The sequence below is a fragment of the Eimeria tenella genome, genomic scaffold (genome assembly GCF_000499545.2).
Source record: "Eimeria tenella Houghton genomic scaffold, Eth_scaff31, whole genome shotgun sequence".
NCBI classification, from domain to species: domain Eukaryota; phylum Apicomplexa; class Conoidasida; order Eucoccidiorida; family Eimeriidae; genus Eimeria; species Eimeria tenella.
The window spans coordinates 100,297-125,539 of NW_013542966.1; the positions used below are offsets into that span (position 1 = coordinate 100,297).

Consider the following 25,243-nt stretch of genomic DNA (forward strand, 5'->3'; position numbering starts at 1 on the left):
TGGATTTTTATGCGTATCAAATGAGAAAACGGAACCGACCCGAGGAAGAAGGATCGGCTTGCAGTTCAGTTGCTACTATGCGCACCGCACGCGCAGGAGAGACGTTGGAATATAACAGTCCCTGTCTCCCGCGGATGCATAAGCTCACGCATATATCAGTGAAAATTTGCTTCAGGTTACTCATTCGCTGGTATATTCTCAGGCACTTTAGCATGGCCTCGCCTGCAGTCCACGTTGTTTTTCCACACTAAAGGCTCCGTGTGCACCACTTGCATGTGCACAGACGGCTTTTGGTGTGAGGCCGCAAGTACAACTCCCAAAGAGATCCCATATAATTTAGAGGTCTAAAGAATAAACGGCATTTGGAAGTGGCCTTGCGGCTTCTACCAGTCGAGCTACAGTGCTACTGAACTCAGCGTAACTGAATACCCGCAGCTGTGAGGGTCGCAAGAAGCAGCTGCAGAGAGAGCGATGTGCGTGTATGTATGCATGTTGCACTTCGTTGTTTGTGAATGCGCTTAGTAGCAGGTGCCCCAAGCGTGTTGTGTCTTCAGTGAAGGTAGCCGCAGAAGTAGACATGGCGGGTAGTCTCACGCACTGCTAGGCCATAACAGTATGGTAGCTGGCATGGAGGCAGCAGTTTCATTGTTCTACACACAATTGATGCGCATTATGTTTTACTCCTTGCTAAAGGACACCGCAGCAAACCAGAAATTTAAGTCGTGGCCGCTGGCCTCTTCCGCTTGGCGGCACTCCTGGACATGTTACTATAACGCGCCCCACCGTTTGCAAAGCAAGAGCCAAGACGGCCAGAACAAAGCATACGTGTTCTCTGTGGAGTATACCAATGCGAAATCTTAAGGAAATCTGAAATAACGCCTCCTCTATAGGTGCGCCAAAACATACTTAAATTGGTTCCATGTGACCACCTGCTGTAAACACGATGAGAGTGGAAGAAGAGAGCCTCTTGAAGATAATCGGGTCGCCGTCACAACATAATGGAAGCCCAGAATATCAACTTGATGCGCAAGAGTGCAAGGCTGATGAGGGAAGTGACGGTGGCAGCAGCCCCGCAAAACTTCTGAGGCCCCCTAACAGCGTGGCACAAGCAGCAGCTGCACTGCCCAGGGCTCATGTAGACGCAACAATATTCGTTCAAGAAGAGAAGACACCAACAGCATGCATAGACCCCCGAAAAATTTTGGCTATGCCTGCAAGAAAAGAGATTCTAAGAGTAACGGATAACAGGATGAGCTCCGTAACGCAAAAATCTCCCAGAAAGGAGGATGCACTGTTGGAGCAAGAGTTAGGAAGCAAAGAGAGTGCAGTCGCTGAGTTAAGCTATGAAAAGTTAGAGGGTGCAGAGGGCTCTCCATGTGCGTCTTGCTGTTTTAGCAGTGAAGAGGCCGGGTACTACGTGAATCACGCCGACGGAGAGAACAAGAGCAGTCATAACACGGAACAGCGGGGCTTGCAAACGCAGCAGCAACAGCAGCAGCAACTAATGCAGGAAAGCCAGGGTATCTTGGCACAAGCGATGATACAGGATTCACAGCAAGCTACACAGCAGCACCCACTTGGGGACCAAATGCATTCTGAAGAGCATCAACTGCGTCCAACGCAGCAAGACCAGGATGCAGAAGAGCATCAGCAGCCACGAACGCAACATGACAAAGAACCTGGTGAACCCCAGAATGAAGTTCTGCAACGGCACAAGGAGCAGGAAGAATGGTGGCAGCAGAACGAGTGGCGAAAGGAACAAGCGCACCAGCAGGTGCACAAAGAACGCACGAAGGAGCGGCACCAAGGTCGCGAGCTGCGGGCAGTGGAACAGCTAGAGCACGAACAAGAAGGTTGGAAGAGTCAAAGCGAATGTACAAGACAGCAGCAGTGGGAAGGGATGCAGCAATGGGAGCAATACAAGCGGCAGGAAGAGCTTCAGCCCGAGCAAGAGCAGCATGAACAGGGGCAGCCAACGCAAAAAACCAGGGATAATCAACAGTTGCAATGCCAGAATCAACAAGCTGAGTTACTGTATCAGGATAGGGTGCTTGAGAAGGAGCTGCAGGAGCTTCCGACGCCACACCAGCAAAAGCGGGTGAAGCAACACAAAGAGCAGCAAGATCAGCCGCTAGGAAAGCCTCCAAAGCAGGAACCTTTGATGCAACAGATCCAGATGCAACAAAACCAGCAACAGAAAATGAGTTCTTTAACTGAAGAGGACCAGCAACAGCAAAAGAAATTGCAAGATGAGCACACGCAGCAGCAAGAGCAGCAGCAGCAAGAGCAGCACCACCAGCACCAGCAGCACCAAAAAGAGAGACGGCATTCGGCTCAGCAGCAAGAGCGGCAGGTGCAAAAGACGTGTCCAGAGGGCAAGGAGCATAGAAGATTTGGCGAGAGGCAGCAGCATTTACATGGAGTGCTTAGCAAAGAGCAGCAGCAAGGGCCCATGCAACATCAAAAACTTCAGCATTTTGAGCAACGCCAAGCAAAGCAAAATCAGCAAGCGTACTGCATAAGTAATGAAGAGCAGCAGCACGAATTTATGCGGCAGCAAAGTGATCAATCTTCTGAGCAGTGTTACCCACTGCAGCAGGAGCAGCAGCGCCAACAACAAGTGCATTGCATGGCTGAAGAGACAAGGCAGTACGAATGCTCACAACATCAAAAGCGGCATCATTTCGTGCGACATAAGGAGCCAGAGCAGCACGAGGTGCAGGAACAGACAATGCAGCAACAGCAACAACACCAGCAGCAGCAAGTGGAGCTTTTCCTCAGAGAACAGCAACAGCATGAGTCTTCGCTGCATCGAAACCAAGACACTTCTACACTAGAGCAGCAGCAGCAACAGATCCAACGGCAGAGGCAGCAGCAGCAGCTGCTGCTGCAGCGTACATCCCGGTTCATTTCTTCAGCTGAAATACAACGTGCAAAATTGCCAGTAATCGAGCCCGGGGAATTCTGTGGACTGGACGGCCATTTTGGGGATGCTAGCAGCGGGGAGGCCAGAGACGAATTTGGGGGATCCCCGGGAGCACTACCGTCGATGGGCATTGCAGGCTCCGTGAGCCCAGGGATGCTGATGGTCTCCAGGAGCAGTACAACATCTGATTTGCAGCTGCAGACCGAAACGTTACAGCTACTACCGTCAGGAAGCGGCCAGGATAACATGCCTGCAGTGGGACCTCTGACAGTGGCTACAGCTTTGGCAACCGCTGACGGGCGGCTGGGAGAAGAAGGAGAGTTTTTGACACCAATGGAGGCTGCGGAGCGTGCTGCAGAGTTTGCTTTGGCTGCTGAAATGGCGGCTCGTCGCGCAACAGAGCTAGAAGACGGGCAACAACCTGATACTGCAGAGGGGAACCTGAGGTGCCTGAGGGCAGACCTCGTGCAATCATCTCCTCTGTGTTTGATGCCAGAGGCGTCTGCTGATGATTCCAGTTCCCTCCAGTTCTTCCTGTCCAATCGTAGGACCCTCAACAGAAAAAGAAGAAGCGGTGATGCAGCTGGTGGTGCGGCGGCGCCATCGACCACAGCAGCAGCAGGGCTCCTTCCCAGGGCCCTGGCGCTGCCCTCTGGCAGCTGCGCGCCTCTTATTGAAGAGGGACAAGAGAATAAAGATTCAGCTAAGGCAGCAGCTCAATACTATTCAGTCTGTGCCATCCAAGCTGCGGGTTTGGCGGTTGCTGGATGTATGCAGTCCCTCCAGGGGTGTCCGTCAGTTCTGGTGCAGACCAGGCTAGCCGAGCAGTTGCAGCAGCTACTACAAAATGAAGCTCCAGGCCTTGCCCCACTCCCTCAAGGACTACCAGGAAGCAACAGGACACAGAAAGATGCCGGCGGCAACGGAGAGAAAGCATCGGAGGCTGAAGGAGGTCTTCAAGCTGAAGCCAGCCAGGCTGATGTGCCCCCACTGTGCCAGTCATCTACTACCAGTAGCGTCAGCAAGTCCAGGCACCAGCACTCCCTGCAGCATCCACAGCAAGGAAAACAATTTCAAAAGGAAGCTTTAGACGGTAGCGCACAAAAACAGCGCGAGCTGAATGAGCAGGCACGAGAGCTGCAAAAGCAGCAACGGATCTCAGAGGAGTTGCAACGGACGGCGATGGAACAAAAGCTGCACGCGCAGCAAGAGCTGCAGCAGGCTTTGCTGCAGCAACAGGAAGCACAGCAATTGTTGGCACTGATGCGTCAAAGAGAAGAAGACCTCAGTCAGCAGAGAGAGCAGCTGGAGATGCAGCAGGAGGTGCAGAGAAGGCTGCAGCAAGAGCTGCATATGCGAGGTGTGCATCAGCGGCAGCAAGAAGTGCTGCAGCAGCAAATGCAACAGCAGCAACAAATGAGGCATCATCAGCAGCGCCAGCAGCTGCAGCATGAAGAGATGCTTGCGCAAATGAAGCAACAGCTACTGGAGCAGCAGCTGTTGAGTCATCAGCAAGTTGTGGCAGACTTCGAAAAGAAAGCAGCTGACCAGCTGCGACAGAGGGAGTTGCTGCAACAGCAGCTGCACCTCCAACTGGAGGATCTCAGGCTTCGGGATCAGCAGCAGAAACGACAAGAGGAAGAGCTGAGGCAGCGGCAGCACCAATTAGAGCAACTTGAGAACCAATTAACGCTGCGAGAGAAGCAAATACAGCAACAGCAGGACGAGCACCAGGCAAGGGAGCATCAGCTACAGCAACAGCAGCAAAAAGCAGAGGAAGAACATTTGCAGAAGAAAGTCAGATTAGAACAGATTGAGAAGGAAATCAGCCAAAAGGCGGCAAATGGTTAGCTTGCAGCCCTCGAAAGTGGAATATATCCTCGGATAATGTCGGTGCTGCTGCACATGCGGGAGGAATGATCTGTATGTATATCCAGCAGTGCTCGACTATAACGTCAGACTTTGGTTACTCATGAGTTGCTCGCTTCTGTGGTGTGCTTTACTGCGCAGTTTCTGCTGCAGCAGCGGCTGCGGCTGCTGCGATAGACTCCCCAGATGGGAGTCAGCCAGTTTTCTCGTTCGTCACTTCGCTGGCGTCAAAAGGGGAAGACACCATACATGAGATGCAGCAACTTGAGCAAAACCTCGTGAATTTGTGCCTTGGGTATCTGCAGCAGCGCAAGAGGCATTTGGCGCTTCTACGGAAGCCACTAGAAACTGAAGGCAAGCTCCTCAGGCTGGCGGCTGCAGATCCACAAGCTCCAGGGCATGTTGCTGCAACGGCAGCACGGCCTGCTGCTGGTGTTGCTATACCTAGAGCAGCACCAGCGGACGTTTCAGGTACCTTTGACGCCTCATCTGAGGGCCAGTGCAGACTCGTAGCTTCCAAGTTGAAGGCCTGGAATGCAGCTGCAAGGCAAGTGGCAACACTTGCCGATGAGCACAATCACGTGTTTGATCTCAAAATTCAGATGCTTATGTATTTATCTGCCAGTCAGGCCTTCTACTTATTGAAACATCGACTTGGTAGACCATTTAAAGACTTCAGCGTTGAAATATTTTTGTTCCCACCAATACACTTGCAGTATCTAATGGCCAAACTCAGAAAAAACAGCATAAGAGGTTCTATGACTGTGCGACGTCTGGATTGCTTTGGATGTCACCGGACCGTACGTGTCTTCTTCTTTCGCTGCTCAGGTGTGTCCGTTTTGCCTTGCTAGCCCTAACAAGGCGGGCCAACTATCTTGCCGGTCCAGGGGCCCGCGGCGCATCTCCTGGTGATACATCCCAAGAAGCGTTGGCTAGACCCGCTGTTGCCTCCGTTGCGCCTGTTGCCATTGGCAAGTGGTTCCTGCCTAGCCAGCCGCAGCCTTGCGTTACCTTAGACCCGATTCAACAAATGAGCCACAGCAGCTCAGGCCCCGCAACCACTGCTGCGGGTTTTCCTGAGTTGACTCTACAGACAACCAATTGCCAGGGCCTCAACACAGCAGCAACGCCTGCAGTTGCGCCTTCAGCGCCGCCAGAAGGGCTAGCAGATCAACCGTGGCAGGTTCGAGCCTCGGAGTCTGCAGCTGAAGCAGTTTCTGGCGGTCCAGCTGTAGCAACATCACAAATCTTGCACCAGCAGCAAAGTGGACGGAGCAACCGAGTCGAAGAAAGCAGCACGGTTGGCTATGGCAGGGCATCAACAGTGACAGATGGGCCCCCTGAGCGCTTAAGGTCAAGCCCTTCGGAGGTCTTCCGCCGCCTGCCTTCGGGATTGAACGTGGGAGATTTATCTGTGCTGGGGTTCACTGGAACGGCAGTTGCCGAAACCCCTGCAGGATTTCTTGATGGGCCACTTGGGGAGGCATCCCATGGACACAGTGGAGTTCCAAAAGTTGTGCCCACTCCCGCATTTAGCAGCAACCCTCCCTTCCAGCTGGCCACGCTGAATGGTGTACGGACACCTCAAGGTCAGATGATCCCCATGCTAACTCCTAGGAAAGTGCCTCCATTGCCTGTGGGCTCGTTAGCCCGTCGAGGTGAAGCCGCTGCTACGGCTGCTGCTGCAACTGTAGCAGCAGCTGGACGGGAATGGGGAACTCCTCGGCTGCAGCTGCAGAGGAGGCAGCAAGTATCTCCCCTACGACCGTCCCAGGGCCTACCCTACAGAAGCTGAAGCCAACACAGCTCTGCAGCGCCTATTGCTGAAATGGTCTGACAGTCCCTTATCTCCCGGTGCGGGGACTTCCCGTCGTGCTGCTGCTTACGCATACATCCGGCTGCTCTTCCTGGTGTTGGTACGGGTGCTTTCCACAGAGTGTCAGCAGTAGCTGCAGGATTTGCATGCGGATTTTTCGAAATGCCTCTGCAGATGTTTTGTTCGTATCAGTGACTTCTCCTGCGTGAACATTCGAGTGCGTGGAGCAACAGAAACGGCAGCAACAGCAGGAGCTGTACCAACTCCCAAAGAAAAATGACACGCAACACGCTTTAAACCTCTAAGCTCTCGCTAGATGGGAAGCCCAACGCTGCCAACCAAGAGTCGGTTGGAGGGTCTAAACAACTACTGTTATATATAGAAAAGGACATCCTAGCTATTAGTGTATGCGATCCCATACGCCTTAGCTCAAGCCGCATAGAACTGGCAAAATAAGCGCCTCTTGCGGAAATACAACTCACAAAGGTACACTTCAGTCTTCGAAAACCAAGTCCAATGAATGCGCGCGTCAAAAGCAGGCTAAAACTGGTGGCTTCAGCGCTGCGTGGTTGCTGAGAAAAGTTCAGACACTCCAGGGTTGCTTTTTGAAGCAACAACAGCAGCACGAATAGCTGCGTAGACAGCACCTGGCCTCTCTGAACGGCAACGTGGAAGTTTCGGAAATAGTGCTTCCCAGTTCGCACACCTAATATGGGGTAACGCAGGCACTACACAAAGCGTGCGTTGACGCTCTGTTCCCATCTGACAGTTCCGCTTGCTCCTGAAACCCCGCTGGCCAGTCCTGCGTGACCCCGAAATTCCCGGGAACGCCCATAACGTGAAAAGCCCAACTATAGTGTGTTTGACGATGCAAAGTTGCGATATATCGATGGCGGTGGCAGTTGCTATTTGCATGCTCCGATGAAAATAAAGACGAAAGTTCACATCCCAAGATGCACAGAGCCAGTCCCCTATGGCGGCATCAAAGTCCTGGGGTGGCATGGAGCTTTACATATACCCTCGGCAATTCGGCGCCCCACAGCAGCAGACCTCCTGTCCCAAAGAACTCTCGGACAAGCTGCATGAAGCAGACGAAGGCACAAAACCAGCAAGCGCAGTTTCATTTGTAAAATTTCCGCAGCGGCTGTAGACATCCGCGTTCCTTGTTTCAGCATAGTCTGAAGCTCCTTTTAAGAGCTTCCTGCCATCGCCGGCCTTCACCCATTCCTATCCATTGCTATCGGTTAAGCCTCACCTATAATTGTACAGCAGCTCCTCTCCCATAGCGATGTCTCTAAGAGCCACGAGGCCAACGTGGCTGCCACCATCTTCTTCATCTTCGTCCTGGTCACAGTCGCAAAGTACACAAAGTCAAATTGAAATGTCTGGAGGAGGGGAGCGCCCATGAGCCTGGAGAGCAACGATGATGCATGCACTTACCCACATGCATGCACATACGCACGCATGCATACGCCTGCGCGATTTCTCACCAAGATATCCACTGTGCAGCAGTTAGGGGCGCAAGAGTGGTTAATGAATCGCGTTGCGCTGCCGCAAGCAGTCGCATCCACTATGGAGCCATTCCTTAGCTTGAAAAAATACGTGCTACCCCCCATGCTCTGCACATACTGCGCCTCCCTGCACACGAAATTTCAAGATGCCCAGCAGCGAAGACCAAACAAATGGATGTTCACACGCAACTGCGTGGAGCTGTGCACGCACAAAAGCATGAAAGTGTGCACGCGACCACGCAAAGTCTAAGAGTGCGTACAGAAAGTTTGCCCTCGCCTCTGACACGGCGACTCCAGCGTACTCCACGATAAACTCGCCGCGGCGGATGGGCTCCGCAGCAAAGACACCCCACCTGCAGCAGCAGCAGGCTTCAACACCGCATGCACCTTAGGCACAGGAAGAAAACTTCAGTAACAAGCGGCCCACATACTGTCAACTAAAAAAGAAGATGTTGCGCTACAACCCGAGTCTACAAGAAGCGGTAAATGCGCCGAAATGACAGAGTCAAGAACGTCGCGCTCCTCCACCCGCCAGGAGAGCCTATGGTTGCTTTAGGCACGCACCACACGCATATACTGCTGCTGACTTTGGCACTGATACTCCTACTTGCAACAAGTACGCGTACCCGTGCACGGAAGACTTGGCTATTCGCAGATACTTCTGACGGGCAGCAAGCTGAGTAGCTCTCGAGGGACTCTCGTAGAGTTGAGCTGTCTCTGCACCTCCACGCATCAGCACAGGAGTCCTAAGTTAAGACAGCAGCATCGTCAACAAAAACACCAGCACAACCAGCATCATAGCAGTATAACTCGTACTCAGTCTGTCCACAGCGTCAAAGAGGAAGAACAACTTGTTGCGCTGCTGCTGCAGATCTGCTGCCTCTGGCAGGCATCCAGTCTCCTGCAGTAGTGAAAAGAAGCAGAGCGAAACCACAGAACAGCAAAAGCTTTCAATGAGACATAGAAGCGAAAAGAATGACAAATGAGACTACTCAGAAGGCCACAACAACAACTGGCACGAGTCACACGCAGGCCACACACAACACACGCATGCGCACGAGTCTGGGGGGAAGTGAATATCGACCCGCAGGCAGCCTCAGAAGCAGTTGCTGCTGTTGCTGCTAGCTGTGCATGAGCTACCTCCAGAACGAGTCCAAAGAACGGAGAAAGTCTGCGGCGCTGAGCCTCTCCTGCTGCCAAGTCTAAGACAGGGCCACTCGCTGCCTGCCATACCGCCGCCAAGAGATGATTGCTGCTGTCTCCATGAAGGGGCGGCTCCTCAGAGTCTGATGCGCAAGGGGAGAATGCCCTCGACGAAGCTGATAGCTCTGCACATCTTGCTTCTGTTGCTGCAGCAGCTGCTGCGTTTCCCACTCTAGCAGTCGTTTCGGTTGCAGCCTCTGCCACTGCTGTTCTTGATCCTGCTGCTCCTTCTTGTGCAGGTTCGGCTGCTGCAGACCTTTTGGCTGCCGCTTGCTGTGAAGAAACAGGAGAGTTCGTAGGGCCCCCTCTTGGTGTTGACTTCCTGCACAGGGAGGCTTTCGAGAGACGGAATTCAAGAGACGTGTCCGCATCGGCCCCTGAAAACAGAGCATGGCTGCACGAAGCCAAGTGCATGCAGACAAAGGAACTTCACGAGGTACGGCAAAGGAAGTCTAAGATAGAGATGTGGCTGTAAGGAACCAAAAAGGTACGTTGCTGCAGGGAATGCACACCAGAGATGAAACCAAACTAGTACGGGAAAAAAGATACTAGCGCCTTCCTGCAGATGGGAGACAGACCTCTGGCAGCACCGTGGAGACCCGCTACGGCGAGAATAACAGCAGGTGGGCAGGTGAGATGAGCAGCAACAGTAGGAAGAATAACAGCAAAATACGTACGAGTGTTACCAGTACTCACCGTTTTCGTCCATCAGACTCCACGCGAAGATATCGACGCTTTGCCAAGGCACAGGCTCCTCATCCTCGAGAGAAGCCCTCGTACGATTCTTTGAGGCCGCATGGGGTGGGTTGTCATTGAAGGCCCTAGCGAGACCTGCAAAAGAGGTTGCCAAGGCAGAACCTTTTCGCAGACCTTCTTGGGCGTAGTCTGACGCAGATGATGCCGGAGAGGAGTCTTTAGGTAAGGATAGGGTGAGGGGGGCGTGGAGAAAGTGGTGTAGCGAAAAATTGCTGTCAGGCCTGGTGCCTCGGCCATTGCTGCTGAAGCCACAGCCGGTGCCGGCGCTGCCTTGGGCTCTTCGGCTATTGCTGCTGCTACTACTGCCGATGACGATGCTCCCTGCAGCAGCTGCTCCTGTTGCAGGGCCACCCCTGACTTCCGGTGCAAGTCCAGAGCCTTCTGAAAGAGCCGCAACCTGCTGCAGCTGGTGGCGGCACATTAATGGCGTCCCCCTCACGACGCGAGCTCCAAAAGGAGTAGCTTGAATTAAGAGGCCTGTGAAGGCGTACATGCAAAAGAAACTGAGCCGGCAAAAGGTAGGTGAAGGAACACACCATAACAGTAACGGAGGCAACTGCCTCAAGAGAATCCCCATACAGCGAAGAGAAACTGGAAGGCAAACGGCACATAGCAAGGTAAAAGGAAGATTGCCAAAGAGGCAGACACAGAACGGGCAATAAGGGAGATACATAAGGAGAGGAGAGACACAGATAAAAACTCTAATCTCCCTGCATAAGAAATCTGCAGACGGAAGAACAGCAAATTGCGTGACCGGATGACGAAACCAGCTGCGAAGTAACAAAAATATCGCAAAAGCAGAAGCCCACCAGTCTGCGTGTCATCGCATGCAACAGGAAGACCCCCAAATTTGAAGCACTCCTGTTGTACAGACGGCTGCCTGACGTGCACGTCCTCCAGAAGGCCCCCACATGGCTCAGCTTCACCAGCAGTAGCAGCAAGAGACTGGTGTGAGATCCCTTCCTTGGCCTGACAGACTCTGGGAATCCATGATTTCTCACTGTCTGCAGCGGTTGGTGCAGTGCCTTCCCACTCTTTCAAGAATTCAACAAGAGCCCCACAGAGAAATGACAGCACGCGGCGACACAGAACTCCACTGGACTGCTGAGGAAGTTCGTCCTGACGCTCAGAGGCAGTTGCCGAACCCTGAAGCGGTGCAGCAGCAACGGCTGCTGTCTTTTCTGCACCGAGACTCCCGTCTGTGACATGCTCAGCTGCTGCGGCAACAGCAGCCTCCAGCGTAACGCAGCAGCTGTTACAGCGCGGCTCCACGTTGCTCTGAATGCTGCAGCGAGGGCACTCCACGCTCTCTAATACATACTGCAGTAAAGAACGGACTGGTCTAGATAAAACAGCTGGACATGGTGTTTCACCACAGCAGCAAACCGCAGTGGCAGCGGCTTCGATTAGCTGTAGGCAGCGCCGGTAGCACGCGCCAATAGCATCAGCAGCAGCAGATGCCGTGTCTTCAGCTGCTGTAGAAGCAAGAGAAGCAGGACCCCCTGATGCCTCTGCGAAATCTGACTCAGGAAACAGCAAAGCAAGGACCAGTGGTCTGGCCCGGTTAGTGAGGAACTCCCGCAACCCGACAATAGCAGCAGCTGCAGCTGTAGGTTCGGGCAACGCCACTGTTAGCGTAATAAGACTTCGAGGCACCGCACTTTGCCCTTCTTGAAGAAGAGAAGAGATGAGAGGATGCGCAGACCTCATTCGCGCCTGTATTAATACACGCTCAAGCCGGTCCCGCTGCAACGGAGGCCCACCGAACGGAGGCAGCACAACGGCGAGCAAGTGCAGAGATTCAGCTGCAGCTGCAGAGTCTGCTGCTGCTGCTTCGGTCTCTGAGGCTGCTGCTGTTTCTTTGCCAGCTGCGGCTGCTGCTGTTTCACTTCTTGCCGCTGCCGCTGCTCCGAGTGAAGTGGACTCTAACTGCAGCGAATGCAGCTGCTGCGGGACAAGACAGAGAGCCTCATACCAGCTCATCCGCCGGCAGGCAGCAGCGAAAGGGTCATTTCGTTGGCCTGTGGGGTCTACGGCAGCTCCTGACATCTCTTCAGAGCCTCGACGAGACATGCAACTGCCACCACAGCAGCAGAAACAACCATTCGCGACCCCGTTGCTGCTACAATCCGGGCAAGCTTCGCTTAGAAATTGCCGCAAAAAAGGCACTTTCACTCTGCGGCGTTGGCTGCAGAGCTGGTCTTCGGTTCCCCTGCTGCGAAAGATGCGGCTCTGTATGTTGTTACAACCAACATCAGCAGCAGTGTTGTCCGCAGAGGCAGCAGCGCCCGCATCAGCAGCAGCAGTGGCGTCCCACAGCTTCGCTCTAAGTATGGTCTCGCACACAGACGGAACAAGCAGCTTGCTTTCAACTGCAGCGCGAATGTGGCTAATTAAGAATGCAGCAGACTCAGCCGTAGGAGCTGCAGCACTGCACAGTCCCAAGGGGCCACTGACAGATTCGGGCAACTCTAGAACGGGAGCAACAAAAGCGTCAGCAGGCTGCTGCTGCAGCTGCTGTTCCAGCAGCCGTTGCACGGTCTGAATTCACCGCAAAGTCGCAAAAAAAGGAGGCAATAGCAACTAAACCGGCAGGCAACGATACGCCACGAGAGTGAAGTGCATATACAGGGCGGCGGCCGCAGCCGCAGCAGCAGAATCCGCCGCAAGAAAATAAACTGCAGCAGCAGCTCTTTCAAAAGCAGCAGCTGCTGCAACACCAGCAGCAACTGCTGTTGCTTTGTGCCACGGCAGCAGTTTGAAAGCAGGGTCTCACCAATTCTTGCTCTTGCAGCAGTTTAGCCGAAGTTGTCTCTCCACGTACAGCTGCGGATGGGGGGAGCGGCTGCTGCTCCTGGTGCGGCTGCTGTTGCTGCTGCTGGTCAGCTACAAAAGCCCCCAAGACATGCTCCTTTGGATGAATCTCTTGCATATTTGCGCCCCCCGAAAAAGATCTAGGGGGTTTCACAGCTGCAAGCGCGATGAGCAGCCGCCGCTGCTCCATCAAGCATGCTTTAGGGCTCACGGGGGTGACGCCGTCTAGCTGGAGCAGCAGCCGTGTCACAGCAGCCGTGCATGCAGACATGAAAGCGTTCGGTTCCAGCTGCTGCTGCTGCTGTTGCTGCTCTTGCTGCGCAGAGCTCGAGGCCGTGACTGCAACTTGGTCGAGCCGCCTGATAGCTAGTGCAACGTCCTTCGCGGCCGGTTTGCTGCTGCAGACAGCAGCAGCGCCTATGATGTGAGCCGATGCTGCTGATGCCTGTGCTGCATGCGTGGGGCTGAAGGGGAGCAGTGCCGCCAACAGGGGTGCAAGGAATGCATGCTGCTGTTGGATATGGATATCGTGAGTCTCAAATGAAGAAAGTCCCGGCGACCGCGGGCGGCTAAGCTGGCCGCAAATCCTGAAAAGATACAGAGAAAAGCAGGTAAAGGACGAGCGGCTGCAGAGGGCTGCTGCTGCTGCTGCTCCCAGTTCATATAAATCCTACAGCACTGCCCTTCTTCACAGAAAAACGCAGAAATGGCTTCGACATACCACAGGCCGAATGTGCCCTAGATGCCGCCAGTATCACAATGTAGTGTTCTAGCAACAGAAGCAGAAAAGACGCAGGAAATACGCAGAGTAGCTGTAGCAGCAGCAGCAGCTCCACCGCTGCCTCATCTTACCGGCATGTCAGTCCATTGTGGCTATCGGCTTCAATCGGTGAAGTCTCGGAAAGATTTGCAGCCTTATCACTTCCTGTAAAGAGTTGCCCTTGCGCACTGACAGTGCATGAGCCTACCTCTCGGCATTGCTGCTGCTGCTGCTCCTGCGCTGCGGCCGAAGTCGCAGCCGCAGCACCAGGAGCACTGGTAGTCTGCTCAGGGCAAGAGAAGGACCAAGCGAGAAGAAGGACAGTCGCCGCTTGCAAACCATGCAGTTGCTGCTGCTGCTGCTGCTGCTGGCCGTGGTTGCTGTTGAAGGATGCGGCAGCAGCGCGGCACCCTGCAGCAACTGCTGCAGCAGCAAGCGCTTCTGCAGCAAGCTGAGACCCCTCTGCGTGCCTCTGGCCGCCCTGCTGCGCTGCTGCCCCCTTCCCAGCATTGTGCTGCTCCAAGTTCAGTGAATTGAAAGCCTTGGGTGGCCCCTGGGGCCCCGCGGGGTGGCCCTTGTGAAGATCCAACGGGCGCACGCGGGGCTGTGCTGCTGGCGGCAGCAAAGGCAGCTGCAGGAAGAAGACATATGCAGCAAAAAGAAGCTTCCTGGGACACACGAGCTGCGCTGGCTGCAAGTGGCTGGAGCTCGAGGGCACCCCGCGAAGCAGGCAGGGATGTCCCCCTGGGCTCTCTCGGCTGAGGCGACGCAGAGGGAAGTAGCGGCAAGAGCTGCTGCTGCTGCTGCTGCTGCTGGGGCTCTTATAAGCCTTTACGCATACTGCCTGCCTCTTCGCCTCCCAGTGAATCGTGGCAGACACAAATGGGGGCCCGTCTAGCATGCTGTCAAAGCTGCGGCTGCTGCCGTTGCTGCTGCAGGCCTCGCCCGTTGGCCCCCTTCCACGCTGTCTCGCCGCTGCTGCTGCTGCTGCTGCCTTTACTAAGGCTGGAATGGATTCTGGCTGCCTCTTCCATATTGGTAGAGACCGAAGCAGCGCTATGGCAAGCGCGAACTGCTGCTGATCAGTTCCGCTGTCCTCACCTTGGAACTCCTGCTGCTCCTGCCTCTCCCGTTGCTGCTCTCCCTGCCTTTCCTCTTCCTGCTGCCGTTGTCGCTGCTGCTGCTGTTCTTGCTGTAGCAAGTAGCTGTAGTCCTGTCCCTCCCGCTGCTGCTGTCCGTGCGTTCGCTTCTCTTGCTGCCCATGCTGTTCCATGCGTTGCTTTTCCTGCTGCTGCTGCTGCTGCAGATTTTCAGCCTCCAGCAGCGAGACGAACTGCTCCAGCACCGGCGGCCGCTGGAGACGTCTGGTCAGGGCCCGAGTGTGGGGAGAGGGAGTAGCTGGGGCTACTTCCCTATGGTTTGTGGCCTGTGGCGCCCTCTGAGAAACAGCAGCAGCAGCAGAATTCCCTTCGTTTGCATACATCTCCGTAAAGCAATCCACTCTCCGGCGTTTTGCTGACAGTGGTACGAGCTCTGCTGCTTCTACTGCCGTTGCTGTTTCGGGGTTTGCAGGTGTTGCTCGCGCTGCAGCTGTCGCTGCTTTTGCTGCAGCCTGAAGCGATTTGACTGCTGCATCGGGCTGAGAGTCATAAGGGCAGCAGGAAGGAGAGAGAAGGGAGGAGGGAACCTCTTGAAGCGTGGGAGGCCAAGCCTTTAAAGAAAGAACTGAAGGCGGCAAAGGAACAGGGAAAGCAGCGGCTGCCGCCGGCTTGAGCTCCCTGCTGCCTTGGCTCATGATGTACAGGCCCTGGAAGCTGTACACATTACGTGGGATGTCTGTTTTGCATGAGTGTGTGTTCGTTTCCCTCCATAATAATCCACATAAGCTAGACAGCAATCACGCAGGGCAGCTGCTGAGCAGTCCGAAAGACTAGCTATTCATTTCCGGGCGGACAAGAAGCAGAAATCCGCATCCCAGGCTCTTGGGGTGCTTCCACAAAACAAGGGCGGGAGAACAGAACAAGTTCAGTTCCTTTCAAGAGCTGCTGGGGGGAGGAAGGGAGGCGCGGAAGACTTCATTGCACTGTAAGAACTAAGGAAACGAGAATATGGAGTACATGTCGGATTGGTTGTACTCAATTAATGTAAGAACAAAGTAAAAATGCGAACAAACCGGTATGCAAGGCTAGGGCGCCGTTCTTGAGGAGCCTCAAAGTCATGCAAGGACAGCCAGCTCAACGCTGGTCTTCTCCGTTAAAACGCCATTGCCTGCATGAAACAGTAGCATTTGTAAATTCAATCATACTGATAAATAAGATTGAACATTGAACTTTGAAATAGTACACCACCAGGTAAATTGAAGGACATGCAGCGCTCCGGTTAGGGGCCTATGGCGCAATGGTAGCGCGTCTGACTCCAGATCAGAAGGCTGGGCGTTCGAGTCGCTCTGGGCTCAAGTTATAGTTTCCCCCACTCCAATGTTTTTCCTTTCGTATTGAAGTCCCACAGTCTTTTCAATGCACCTGAGGCACATCATTTACTATTTAAAGCCGTCCTACTCGTTTGTACCCGCAGTTCCAGGTCTGGCCCTCTCCGCTGCGCATGCAGCTTGAGGCAGGGCTTGCGGCGGAGCCTCCACAGCGCCCTCCCTTGTTACTGCTACTCACTTCATCCTGCGGTCCTAACTTCAAAATTCAATTGTAAAATTGTTGTCTGTCCATACTGAGCGGCTCGTAGATCCTTTATACCCTCTTCCCCTTTGCTTCCAGCGTGCTGCTGAGGAGGCGTGGTGGAGCTCTGCTCTGAAGACAGTTGTTGTTCATATAACTGTGTTTTACAGCTTGCGTCATTATTCACGTTCGTCCAAAGGCCTGAATGGCCATAGCCTCCTTGAAAGGGGCTCGCCCGCCTTTCATTCAACTTTTGCCCGCAGGCTTCTCTTGCCAAGGTAGCAGCCGCGAAAATGGCAGCAAAACACCGTAAGCACGACTTCTTCCTGTAGCCAGATATCCGTGGCTTTTCTGCACTAGTTGTTTGAGTAGAAAGCTGCAGAAGCATGCTCCTATCTTCCCTCTTTTGCCCCGGATGCATTTTCCGCACCTGCTTATGTTGCTTGTCGTGCCATGCAGATCCCGATTTGATCATGTGCCGCAAACAGCCAGGCATTGGTAAGCAGTCCTTTCACGGCTAAGTGCTACGCACAGAACAACTGAGAGGGCTCCGTTCTGCATTGAAAGGCGACGGAAATGCAGACTTGTACTGCCATGAGTGTTGCAACCTCTGTTTCCTCTGTTTGCGGCTTTCAGGCTAGTTAATATCTTGCTTTCACCATTCAATTTATTTTAATCTTTTGTTTTTTTGCAGCGATCGGCCGGCTCTGCGAACGTTGCGACGGCAAGTGCCCAATTTGCGACAGCTACGTGCGCCCGCACACCTTAGTGCGCATTTGCGATGAGTGCAACTACGGCTCATTCCAGGGCCGGTGCGTCATTTGTGGCGGCCAGGGAATTTCGGACGCCTTCTACTGCAAGGAGTGCTGCCAGATGGAGAAAGATGTGAGTCTTATGAATGGCTGTCTTCGGTACATTTCAGCTACTGTTGCAAAGATGCCGTTCTGGCGTTTTTGTTAGCCCAAGTGTACGCGGCGCGGACCAAACTTATTTATGTCGCCAGAAAATCCGGTGTACGGTTTTATGCACATTGTGCTTTGTTTGCGCATTTGTTTGGCATGCGTCCTTCCGTGCGTTAGCTTCACTTGTTATTTGCTGCTAGGCGGTATTCACATCAAGAAGGTACCTTCAGCATTAATGTGTAATGTTTTGGAATCTGTAAATCGTAATTTGTTTAGCTGTATGCACTTGTGTCTGCAGCGCGACGGCTGTCCCAAGATAGTCAACTTGGGAAGCGCCAAATCAGATTTGTTTTACGCCCGGAAACAGTTTGGGGCGAAACGGAACTAGCACTGGCCTTCCCCTTTTCTCTGCCTTTCTTTATTGGGAAAGGCGAGGGCAGGGGTTTAGGGCCTGTGGCGTGGGACTCAGGTTGAGGGTTTGGAATTAGGGCTAGGATTGGGGCCCCTAGTGGTTTCTTGGCAAGACGCGGTCCTGCCGACTTTAATTCAGCACAAACCATGCAGAATCAATTCGCTTTCGAAGATTCAGTAGACGGGACAAAAATGACCAAGCCATTGCCAGGAAATTAGTTAAACAGCCTTTATTTTGTAGCCGGAAAACTAAGCAGCAACATTTGGACACAGACAGCCAGAAAGAGAAATCCGTGAAGCAGCAAACAAATATAGCAGTCTATTTTGTGTTTGGTTGCCCAAGGAGCCAACCGCAGTTCATGTTTGTCAGATGCCGATGGTCCACTTTGTAGATGAATAAACGTCACCTCCAGAAGGCAGAAAGGCCTCTTCGGAATGTTGATGCCCAGTGTTGGCTGAACAGATGGGTATTGCTGGCTGCAGTTAGCACTAAATGTGATTGTGGGTAAAAGTACTTGGGTCTAGTCAGGCCTAAGGGCTACAATGGATACGGAATTGCTGCTGCGGCAAGGTGAGAGCAAAAGCCAGCTGCCGAAACGGGTAGTTTCAGAAGCTTCTGGCTTAGTCGTGAGGCTGCAAGCAGCTAGCTGGGGCCGCAGGTAGCTCTAATTAAGACTAGTAACCTACTGTCCATGAAAAGGGGCACAATTGGAGGCATTCACTGTGGTTAAGAAGTGGCTTGCTTCTGCGTGTCTGTGGCAAATCACACTAGCCAAGAGATCCTCACAGTCACGTAGGCAATTGGAAAAGATACCTGATTGAGCTAGCACCAAATTGGACGTTTGGCATTTTTTAATAGATACCTGATTGAGCTAGCACCAAATTGGACGTTTGGCATTTATTAGGGGGCTATTGCAAACTAATGTGCTCTCATAAATTTGACGGGTTCTACTTGCTGAAGTGCTATACGCGCATAGATGAGTACATATCTAAGCAGTTCAACACCGAAGTGTGTGAACTTGTATTGGGTTGATTCCATAGAAGAGAGGCTGAAAAAAGCACTTGGAGCCACCGTTAGCGTTGCAAGACATGCGTCGAAAGGCACTCACTTCTCTGAGTGAAAGCCTAGAGTGAATTCAAATTAGTGCAACGTAACGGCGTGTACTGTTCGTGGCCTGGCTTGCATGAGGAAACCGAGGTTTCGTACTCAGAAATAAAACTCGCATGCAGTACCTGTACATGCGTGTAGATACAGGCAGCAGGTCATTTTTTTACGTACTTCCGTACTAGCGCTCGAGATGTCCGCCCATGTGCCACAGAGATCCACAAAAACGTGTTGTGGTCTGCGCGTGAAGAGATTGATTGGTGAAAAATTAATTTCCGGTGATCTTCTCCTGTATGAGAGAGATAGACTGGTGAAAAATTAATTTCCGGTGATCTTCTCCTATATGAGAGTTTTTCTTCACGAGTATGCCCGCTGGATGTCTCGCTCTTCCCTGTGCGCACTCCCCCGCTGTTTCTCTATCGTGAAGTGAAGGGGCGCATAAAGAAAGGAATGTCTGGGGATACCCTCCTGGTGCCCTAAACTACAGTTTTCGTTTAAAAGGTAATATTACAGAAATGTAGGGAGAAGACACGAAAAGGTAACGCAAAGACCGACACGGAAAGGTAACGCGAAGACACGCACCCCCCTGCCTCCTAATCAAGGACAGTCGCACCACCAGCAACACCCATCTGCACACTTCGCGAATGAATTGGATACAAAAAAATTCAAAAGTAGCTTTGTCTTTGCTTCACAATAATGTTACAAGCACAAATAATACAAAAAAATGCTTCTGCAGAGGAAGTGGTCACAACTCCCGCGGGTGCAACCCCACAACCAGTATCGAGACAGAATAGCGGGTGACCTCACCTTTTCGTGGATCTTCTCCACATTCAAAAGCATTAAAAAGTCTAAGTAGTACTTAATATTAGTAATATTTCGGGCGTGGAATAATTTTTTTGATTTAGTTTACTCTAAAAAATGCAAAAGCATACGCAGATTCGGAGGCCAGCACCCTGTGGGATTGTGACGGGGGAGCTACTGGTCCAGTGGCGCACTGGTGCAGACACCTGCTGTCGAGGTCTAATTCCCTTGAATCGAAAAGAACAATTTTAAAATACATAAAATCACTTGTTCACTCTGATTTAAGTGAATTATCGGATTTTAAAACTAATAAAAAGAGAGAAATAACGCGCACTGCAACAAAGTGGCAACCAGCACTACCAGTGTGCTAGGGCCAGCGGCGCGGCGGTCCGTCTCCGCGCGCTGCTGCCGTTCCAGTGCGCCTTCCACTCACTCCCACCATTCATTTATATAATTCCTGTTATTTTTGTTCTTCTTATGTTTATTTTAATTGTTCTACAACAGAAAAAGGCAACAGAGGGTGATAGCTTGTTGGCTTTGTTCCACTGCCATTTGCAGTGGTTCAGTTGTGTATGTCTCGTCTCGTGTCTTGTTGTGTGGAGGTGTGTTTGCGTCCGCTGGACCTATTTTTGTCGTTTTATTTTTTGTTTCCCTTTATAAGACTAATTTAAACTATAATAGGCTTAAGTAAAGGCCAAGAGTAGCGCTTAGGAGCGTTGTCGTTACTCCCTCTCCTCCCCCGTTCCCGTGTGTGTCTGTGCCTCGTTTTAATCTGTTGCAGATGCAGCTGCAGCTACACCTATTAGGAGCTTTGGTGCTCCACTATGGGGCTAGCCAGTTGCCTCGGATCTGGGCAGTGGGCGCAGAGATATCTGATGGGCTTCCCCTTCGAGAGGAGCCGCCCCACGCTGCTGCTGCAGTAACAGCAGGCGCTGGTGCCAGTGAAGCAGCAACTGCCGAAGAGGGGGGACCTGGAGAAAAGGGTCAGCCTGGAAAGCCGGAAGCGCCTATGGCGGAGGTGGTGAAGGTTGCTCTGAAGGCGCTACAGGGACATGCACCGGATCTCCTGGCGAAACTCAAAGAAATAGCTGGTAATGGCAGCTGCCATAAGCAGCAGCAGAGTTGCCGGATGCGGGGTGGCGCCAAGAGGAAGAAAAGTTCGAGAAGTGCGGGGACATGGGACTCTCAGGCCCAGGGAACTCCCCGAGGAGATAAGGCGAAACGGGGAGCAGAAAATGCAGGAGATGCACAGAAGATGACTTCTGGGGAGCGGGGGTGCCAGCGACAGAGGTGGGCTTCAGGAAGTGACTGTCCTGAAGCTGGAATTGCAGAAAAAAGTGACACAGTAGAAACAGAAAGATGGGAAAGTAGGGAGGAAGTTGAAGGCAGGGAGGTGGGGGACCGTCTCGGGCTTATGGGCGCGGAATCCAGGAGATCAGGAAGTGCAAGTGGGCGGGAAAAGTTCGGCAGAACTAGAGTTTTGCTGCCGAGGGCAGCAGCAGCTGGGGCGGGGTGGGGAGCGGGACAAACAGGAGAAAGTGGAGAGGCAAGTGAAAACGTGAGGAGGAGGGGAGCGGAGGAAACCGAAGAGAATGCGAAACCAATGAGTAGACCGAAAGCGGGAAAAGGCAGAGGTCCTGCAGCTCTTGCCAGCATAATGACCGCGCAACAGTTGCTGACTTTACTGGGAAGACGTGCGGCAGCAGCTTCTGGTGCTGCTGCTGCTCCTGCTGCCGAGGGTAGTGCTCATGGTGATGCCTCCCGGGCTGAAGGCGTTCCTGTATAGTTGTCTGGAGAGGTGTAAAGGTAGACTAATTCGTGTTGAAGTTGACGTTTTGGTCAGCATCACGAAGAAGGAGGGCTCATGGGAGCGGCCAGAAACGCAGCTACAGAGTGAGCAGCTGTGTGGTCAACCACCTTTGAACTGGTTTACTGGGGCGCTTTGTCCTGAAGTTTCTTTTTATTTTTTTCCCTTCCTGATCAGCCTCGTTTTTGTTTCACACTTCTCACGTTATTTGTTCGGCACTGCGGGAGCCGTCGGTCTACTATGTATCGTTTTGTTGGTTTACTGTCACTGTAACTCTTCATTTGCTTGTTTTGGCGCATCCATTCGTCCAACTCATTGAGCTCTTTCATTGAATCTCTCAGTTCATTTTCGATTGTAGATTTTCGATGCCGTGATTCCCATTTGAATATTTTCTATTTGAATGCTTTGTAGACCCAGTCTGTCGTTCACTCTTCGCTTTTGTCTGATTTCCACTATTTATTTGTTCCTGTTCTGATGTCCTTTGAAACATTTGAATCCTCTAAGTGCGAATATTTGAATCGGCCTATTATTTGAATTGCCTAGATTGGCTTGTGTATTTGATTTGAATTGTACATGCATCCTTTCTAGACGTTTCTGCCTTAGCGGCGTGCCAGTCAATGCCGTACTTCTTGTTCCTCCTGTAATGATCATTTGTAAGCATAGCATGTGGGCCTCGAGGCATAATTTGAACTCTGAGTATTTTTTATTCGGTATTAGTATGTACCGTGTATTTCCAGATATTTGATAGGTTTGTGTTTGCCGTTTTGTCTCGCTTGACGCAACAAGAATGATGCCTTTGTCGTGGGAGTGGGAGCACTTCAATTTGAAGCCAGCGTGTCACATATTTGGATCTCCTGAAGTCTTCTGTGAATTTGAATTGAAACACATTGTGAGTTTGAATTGAAACATCTCCATGAATGTGCTTGCATCATGCAGAAGTGTTTAGTGCTAGTGGTGAAGTTACCTTGTAGGAGCTCGCATCAGGCCGCGGCTAGAGTTCTTGGCTCCAGTCTGATCGTAAATCACAGGCTAGCTATGAATTGAAAAGGAGACGAAGCTGCGGCCCACTACTTTTACTGTTATTTTTTCAACTGATGCACGTGGATCATTTATTTTTTCGTCAGTCATCTCGACGGTCTCGACATGTCGGTTGTTGCACGTTGTATCTTACTGTGCAAGTATCCTTTTGCATAGGTATGCACTTTCATACATATTTTTTCGCTTTAATCCTTACAGTTAGCTTTTTTTCCTCTTTGTCGTATCCTTGTGGAGGTTCGGCACGCAACTGGTGTTCTGAAAAGGGTGTTCCCCCGTCAAGTTTTTACGTAGTGTGTGGTGGAAAATAAATATATATTCTATATACGTGTACATGTATGGGCACAGCGTCTTTCCAGTATATTTTTGCTATTGCTGGGCGTGTCTATAATGTATCTGCCGCTGCAGCAAACGGTCTGTCGCCAGCAGCAGTTGCATGCCTACGTTAAGAGCTCATCCTTTTTAAGTGCATAACGGCTGGGCAATTGAATAGATTAATCGGAGTTATATGGTAAACGGAGTGCGCATGCAAATTTTGTGGGGGCCAGTGGCATGCCCCCAATAACTTCTTGTCAGTCGTGCCCCGCATTTTGCATGCGTTTGTTCGCATGCAATTGTAAATAAATGCTGCAGAGCAGGCAGCAGCAGCTGATGCGGCAGCTGCTCATAGTAGACCTGTGCATGCGTAAGCAGCAGGTGGCAGCTCATGCATGCCCGTTTTGTTGTATCCGTATATGGCCGCAATGGCGGCAGCAGCGGCAGCTGCAGCAGCGGCAGCTGTAGCAGTGGCAGCCGCAGCAGGTGAAACAGCTGCAGCTGAACTAACCGCTGCCGCTGCAGTTGCACCAGCGGCAGCAGCAGCAGCAGCAGATCTTTTGAGTGTGTGTATATGTTTGTCTGTGTGGTTTTCCGTTTTCTGCTGCGCCCGCTGCTCTTTTGTCCGGTTTCGAAAGGACTGTTCTTAGCCTCGGTAAAAAAAGTTGAAAAGGAGGGTCTTGTTCGGACACGAAACGAATGTGTGTAAAGGAAGACTGGACTCAAACTATTGGACTATTCAACTCCATAGAGTCTTGTGAACAAGGGGCTGGAGTTCGTTGCTGGCAGGGAGTTGAAAGAGAGATTCTTCAGTTGCGCGGAGTCGTTGCTGGAGTTTTAGAACGGGTAGAGTGTAGTAGGTCGTTTAGACTAGTTTAGTGGCTGAGGTGTGGTACTAGTTCTGTGCATATAGATCTAGTGTGGAACCGTTGAGAGTTGGTCCGAGTCTACTGGAACTTTGGGACCTTGAAGAGAAGGTACGAGGAAATTGAGGTGCACCAGTAGGGGGAAGGTACTGATTAAGCTCTTGTAGTACTGAAGGGAATGCAAAATATATGTTCTTCCCAGGAATGAACGTTTCTGGGAAATGCATATTCCCTCGAAATTTGCATTGATTTGAGGAATGCATATTCAATCGAAACGCATTTCTTTCTGGAATACATCTTTCATCGGAATATGCATTGCTTTCGTGAAATATACACTGCTTTCTGGAATGCAGATTTCTTCGAAATACGCATTCATGAGAGGTTTTTGACATTTCCTTTTTGCAGAGTTTTGTTTTGTTTCGGTTGAATGTGGAGTTGCCGAGGACTTAGTTGGGCATTCGCCTGTAGCGTGGCTCCACAAGTGGTGGCAATTATTTATGACATTTTCACTTCACTGTCTTCACCTTGTTTTCGTTTAAAGGTTTAAATTGGTGGAAAGAGGAGTATAGTGGCAAACTGGGATTTATCCAGTTCTTTTAAATGAAAGGGGCTATTAACAAATGAAGAGTTGGGGTTGCTGGAAAAGTTGTTGAATTGAGTTTAATTTAAAGAGTGCAAAAGAACAACCTCACTCATTTCTTGCATTCAATTGAAATAGCTGCAGTTAACGGAGGTAAGCTTGAGATATAAAAGATTTCCAGATCATTTTAAGCTTGAAATTAGATTATTTACGTTATTTTACTTTCAGCTCTTATATTGTGCGCTGTTTTATTGTCTTGCTGCTGTTTTTGCAAGGTTCGCGAGCGCCGGGAAGCAGAGATGGAAAGGAGTCCGCAACAAAGCAACATAAATGATTGAATGGTGTCTGTTTATTTCCCAGATTTGTAATTTTTGAATTTTCCAAATTGGCGTTTCAGACGCCAACATTCCATGCTGGAGGACAACAACAACCCCACCACCGTGGCCAGCCAAGTTACGTGTGTCTTTTTCATGGCTCTACCAATACTTCCTTTTAATTCATTTTTTCTCCTCATTTGAATATTCCGAGAATTAAAACAAAATTGACGAGTTTATTTATTTATTCTTGCTCCATTCCTCCAAAGCAGCGGGGCGGCGGCTATGTGCGCGCCGCCGCCGCTGTCCTAGTGAGCTGCTGCAGCAGACAGAAAATTTCGTGGAAATAGGGCATTAAATTAGGTGAAAAAGCAGTTTAATGAATTTGAACAATTATTTGTCTAGTTTATTCACCCAATGCCCTAAGACAGTCCGGCACAAGCCTGATGCCTCAACTCCCCATCACTGCAGCGCGAAACCGCAGCAGAAGCCGCGGCTCCATCTGCCGCAGCAGTAGCAACGCCAGCAGCAGCAACAACAACAGCAGCAGCAGCAGCAACCCCTTGAGCTGCAGGCCAGATCTCACGAGCAGACGCATTACTCTGATAAGGCAAAGGGAGGTGGGGCCCACAGCCCGGAGAGAACCCCTTTCAGCAGCGCGTAATAGGCAGCAGCAGCAACATCAGCAGCAGCTGCAGCAGCAGCAGAAAGACAGGGATGCAAGGGCTACCGTAGCCCCCCCAGGTGCTGCGCCTGCTCCCACTGCAGCAGCAGCACCAGCAG

General features: G+C 51.7%; 5 protein-coding genes across 5 annotated transcripts in view; 4 read left to right on the top strand and 1 right to left on the bottom strand.

The window, feature by feature from the left end:
* Positions 1-943: 943 nt before the first annotated feature.
* Positions 944-6,590, top strand: ETH_00015315 (uncharacterized protein; the record flags this gene model as incomplete). The annotated part of the gene is made up of 3 exons (XM_013376027.1): positions 944-4,772; positions 4,937-5,405; positions 5,624-6,590. The coding sequence occupies 3 exons, from the start codon at positions 944-946 to the stop codon at positions 6,588-6,590; spliced, it is 5,265 nt and encodes a 1,754-aa protein (XP_013231481.1).
* A 1,029-nt stretch (positions 6,591-7,619) lies between these two features.
* ETH_00015320 (SET domain-containing protein, putative) lies at positions 7,620-15,450 on the bottom strand (the record flags this gene model as incomplete). Its single annotated transcript, XM_013376028.1, has 11 exons — positions 7,620-7,689; positions 7,867-7,955; positions 8,102-8,249; positions 8,383-8,475; positions 8,749-8,839; positions 8,939-9,023; positions 9,263-9,702; positions 10,022-10,558; positions 10,891-12,622; positions 12,858-13,482; positions 13,748-15,450. 11 exons carry the CDS (start codon positions 15,448-15,450, stop codon positions 7,620-7,622), a joined length of 5,613 nt encoding a protein of 1,870 aa, XP_013231482.1.
* A 1,167-nt stretch (positions 15,451-16,617) lies between these two features.
* Positions 16,618-17,614, top strand: ETH_00015325 (pre-mRNA-splicing factor, putative; the record flags this gene model as incomplete). Its single annotated transcript, XM_013376029.1, has 4 exons — positions 16,618-16,633; positions 16,784-16,822; positions 17,019-17,209; positions 17,525-17,614. 4 exons carry the CDS (start codon positions 16,618-16,620, stop codon positions 17,612-17,614), a joined length of 336 nt encoding a protein of 111 aa, XP_013231483.1.
* A 2,710-nt stretch (positions 17,615-20,324) lies between these two features.
* ETH_00015330 (uncharacterized protein) lies at positions 20,325-21,329 on the top strand (the record flags this gene model as incomplete). The annotated part of the gene is made up of 1 exon (XM_013376030.1): positions 20,325-21,329. One exon carries the CDS (start codon positions 20,325-20,327, stop codon positions 21,327-21,329), a length of 1,005 nt encoding a protein of 334 aa, XP_013231484.1.
* Positions 21,330-24,906: 3,577 nt separating this feature from the next.
* The window catches only part of ETH_00015335 (uncharacterized protein), a gene marked incomplete at both ends in the record, with an annotated part of 5,254 nt that continues 4,917 nt past the window's right edge, over positions 24,907-25,243 (top strand). The window contains one exon of the mRNA XM_013376031.1: positions 24,907-25,243. This exon is cut by the window's right edge and continues 3,290 nt beyond it. Coding sequence (XP_013231485.1) covers positions 24,907-25,243 — 337 coding nt within the window.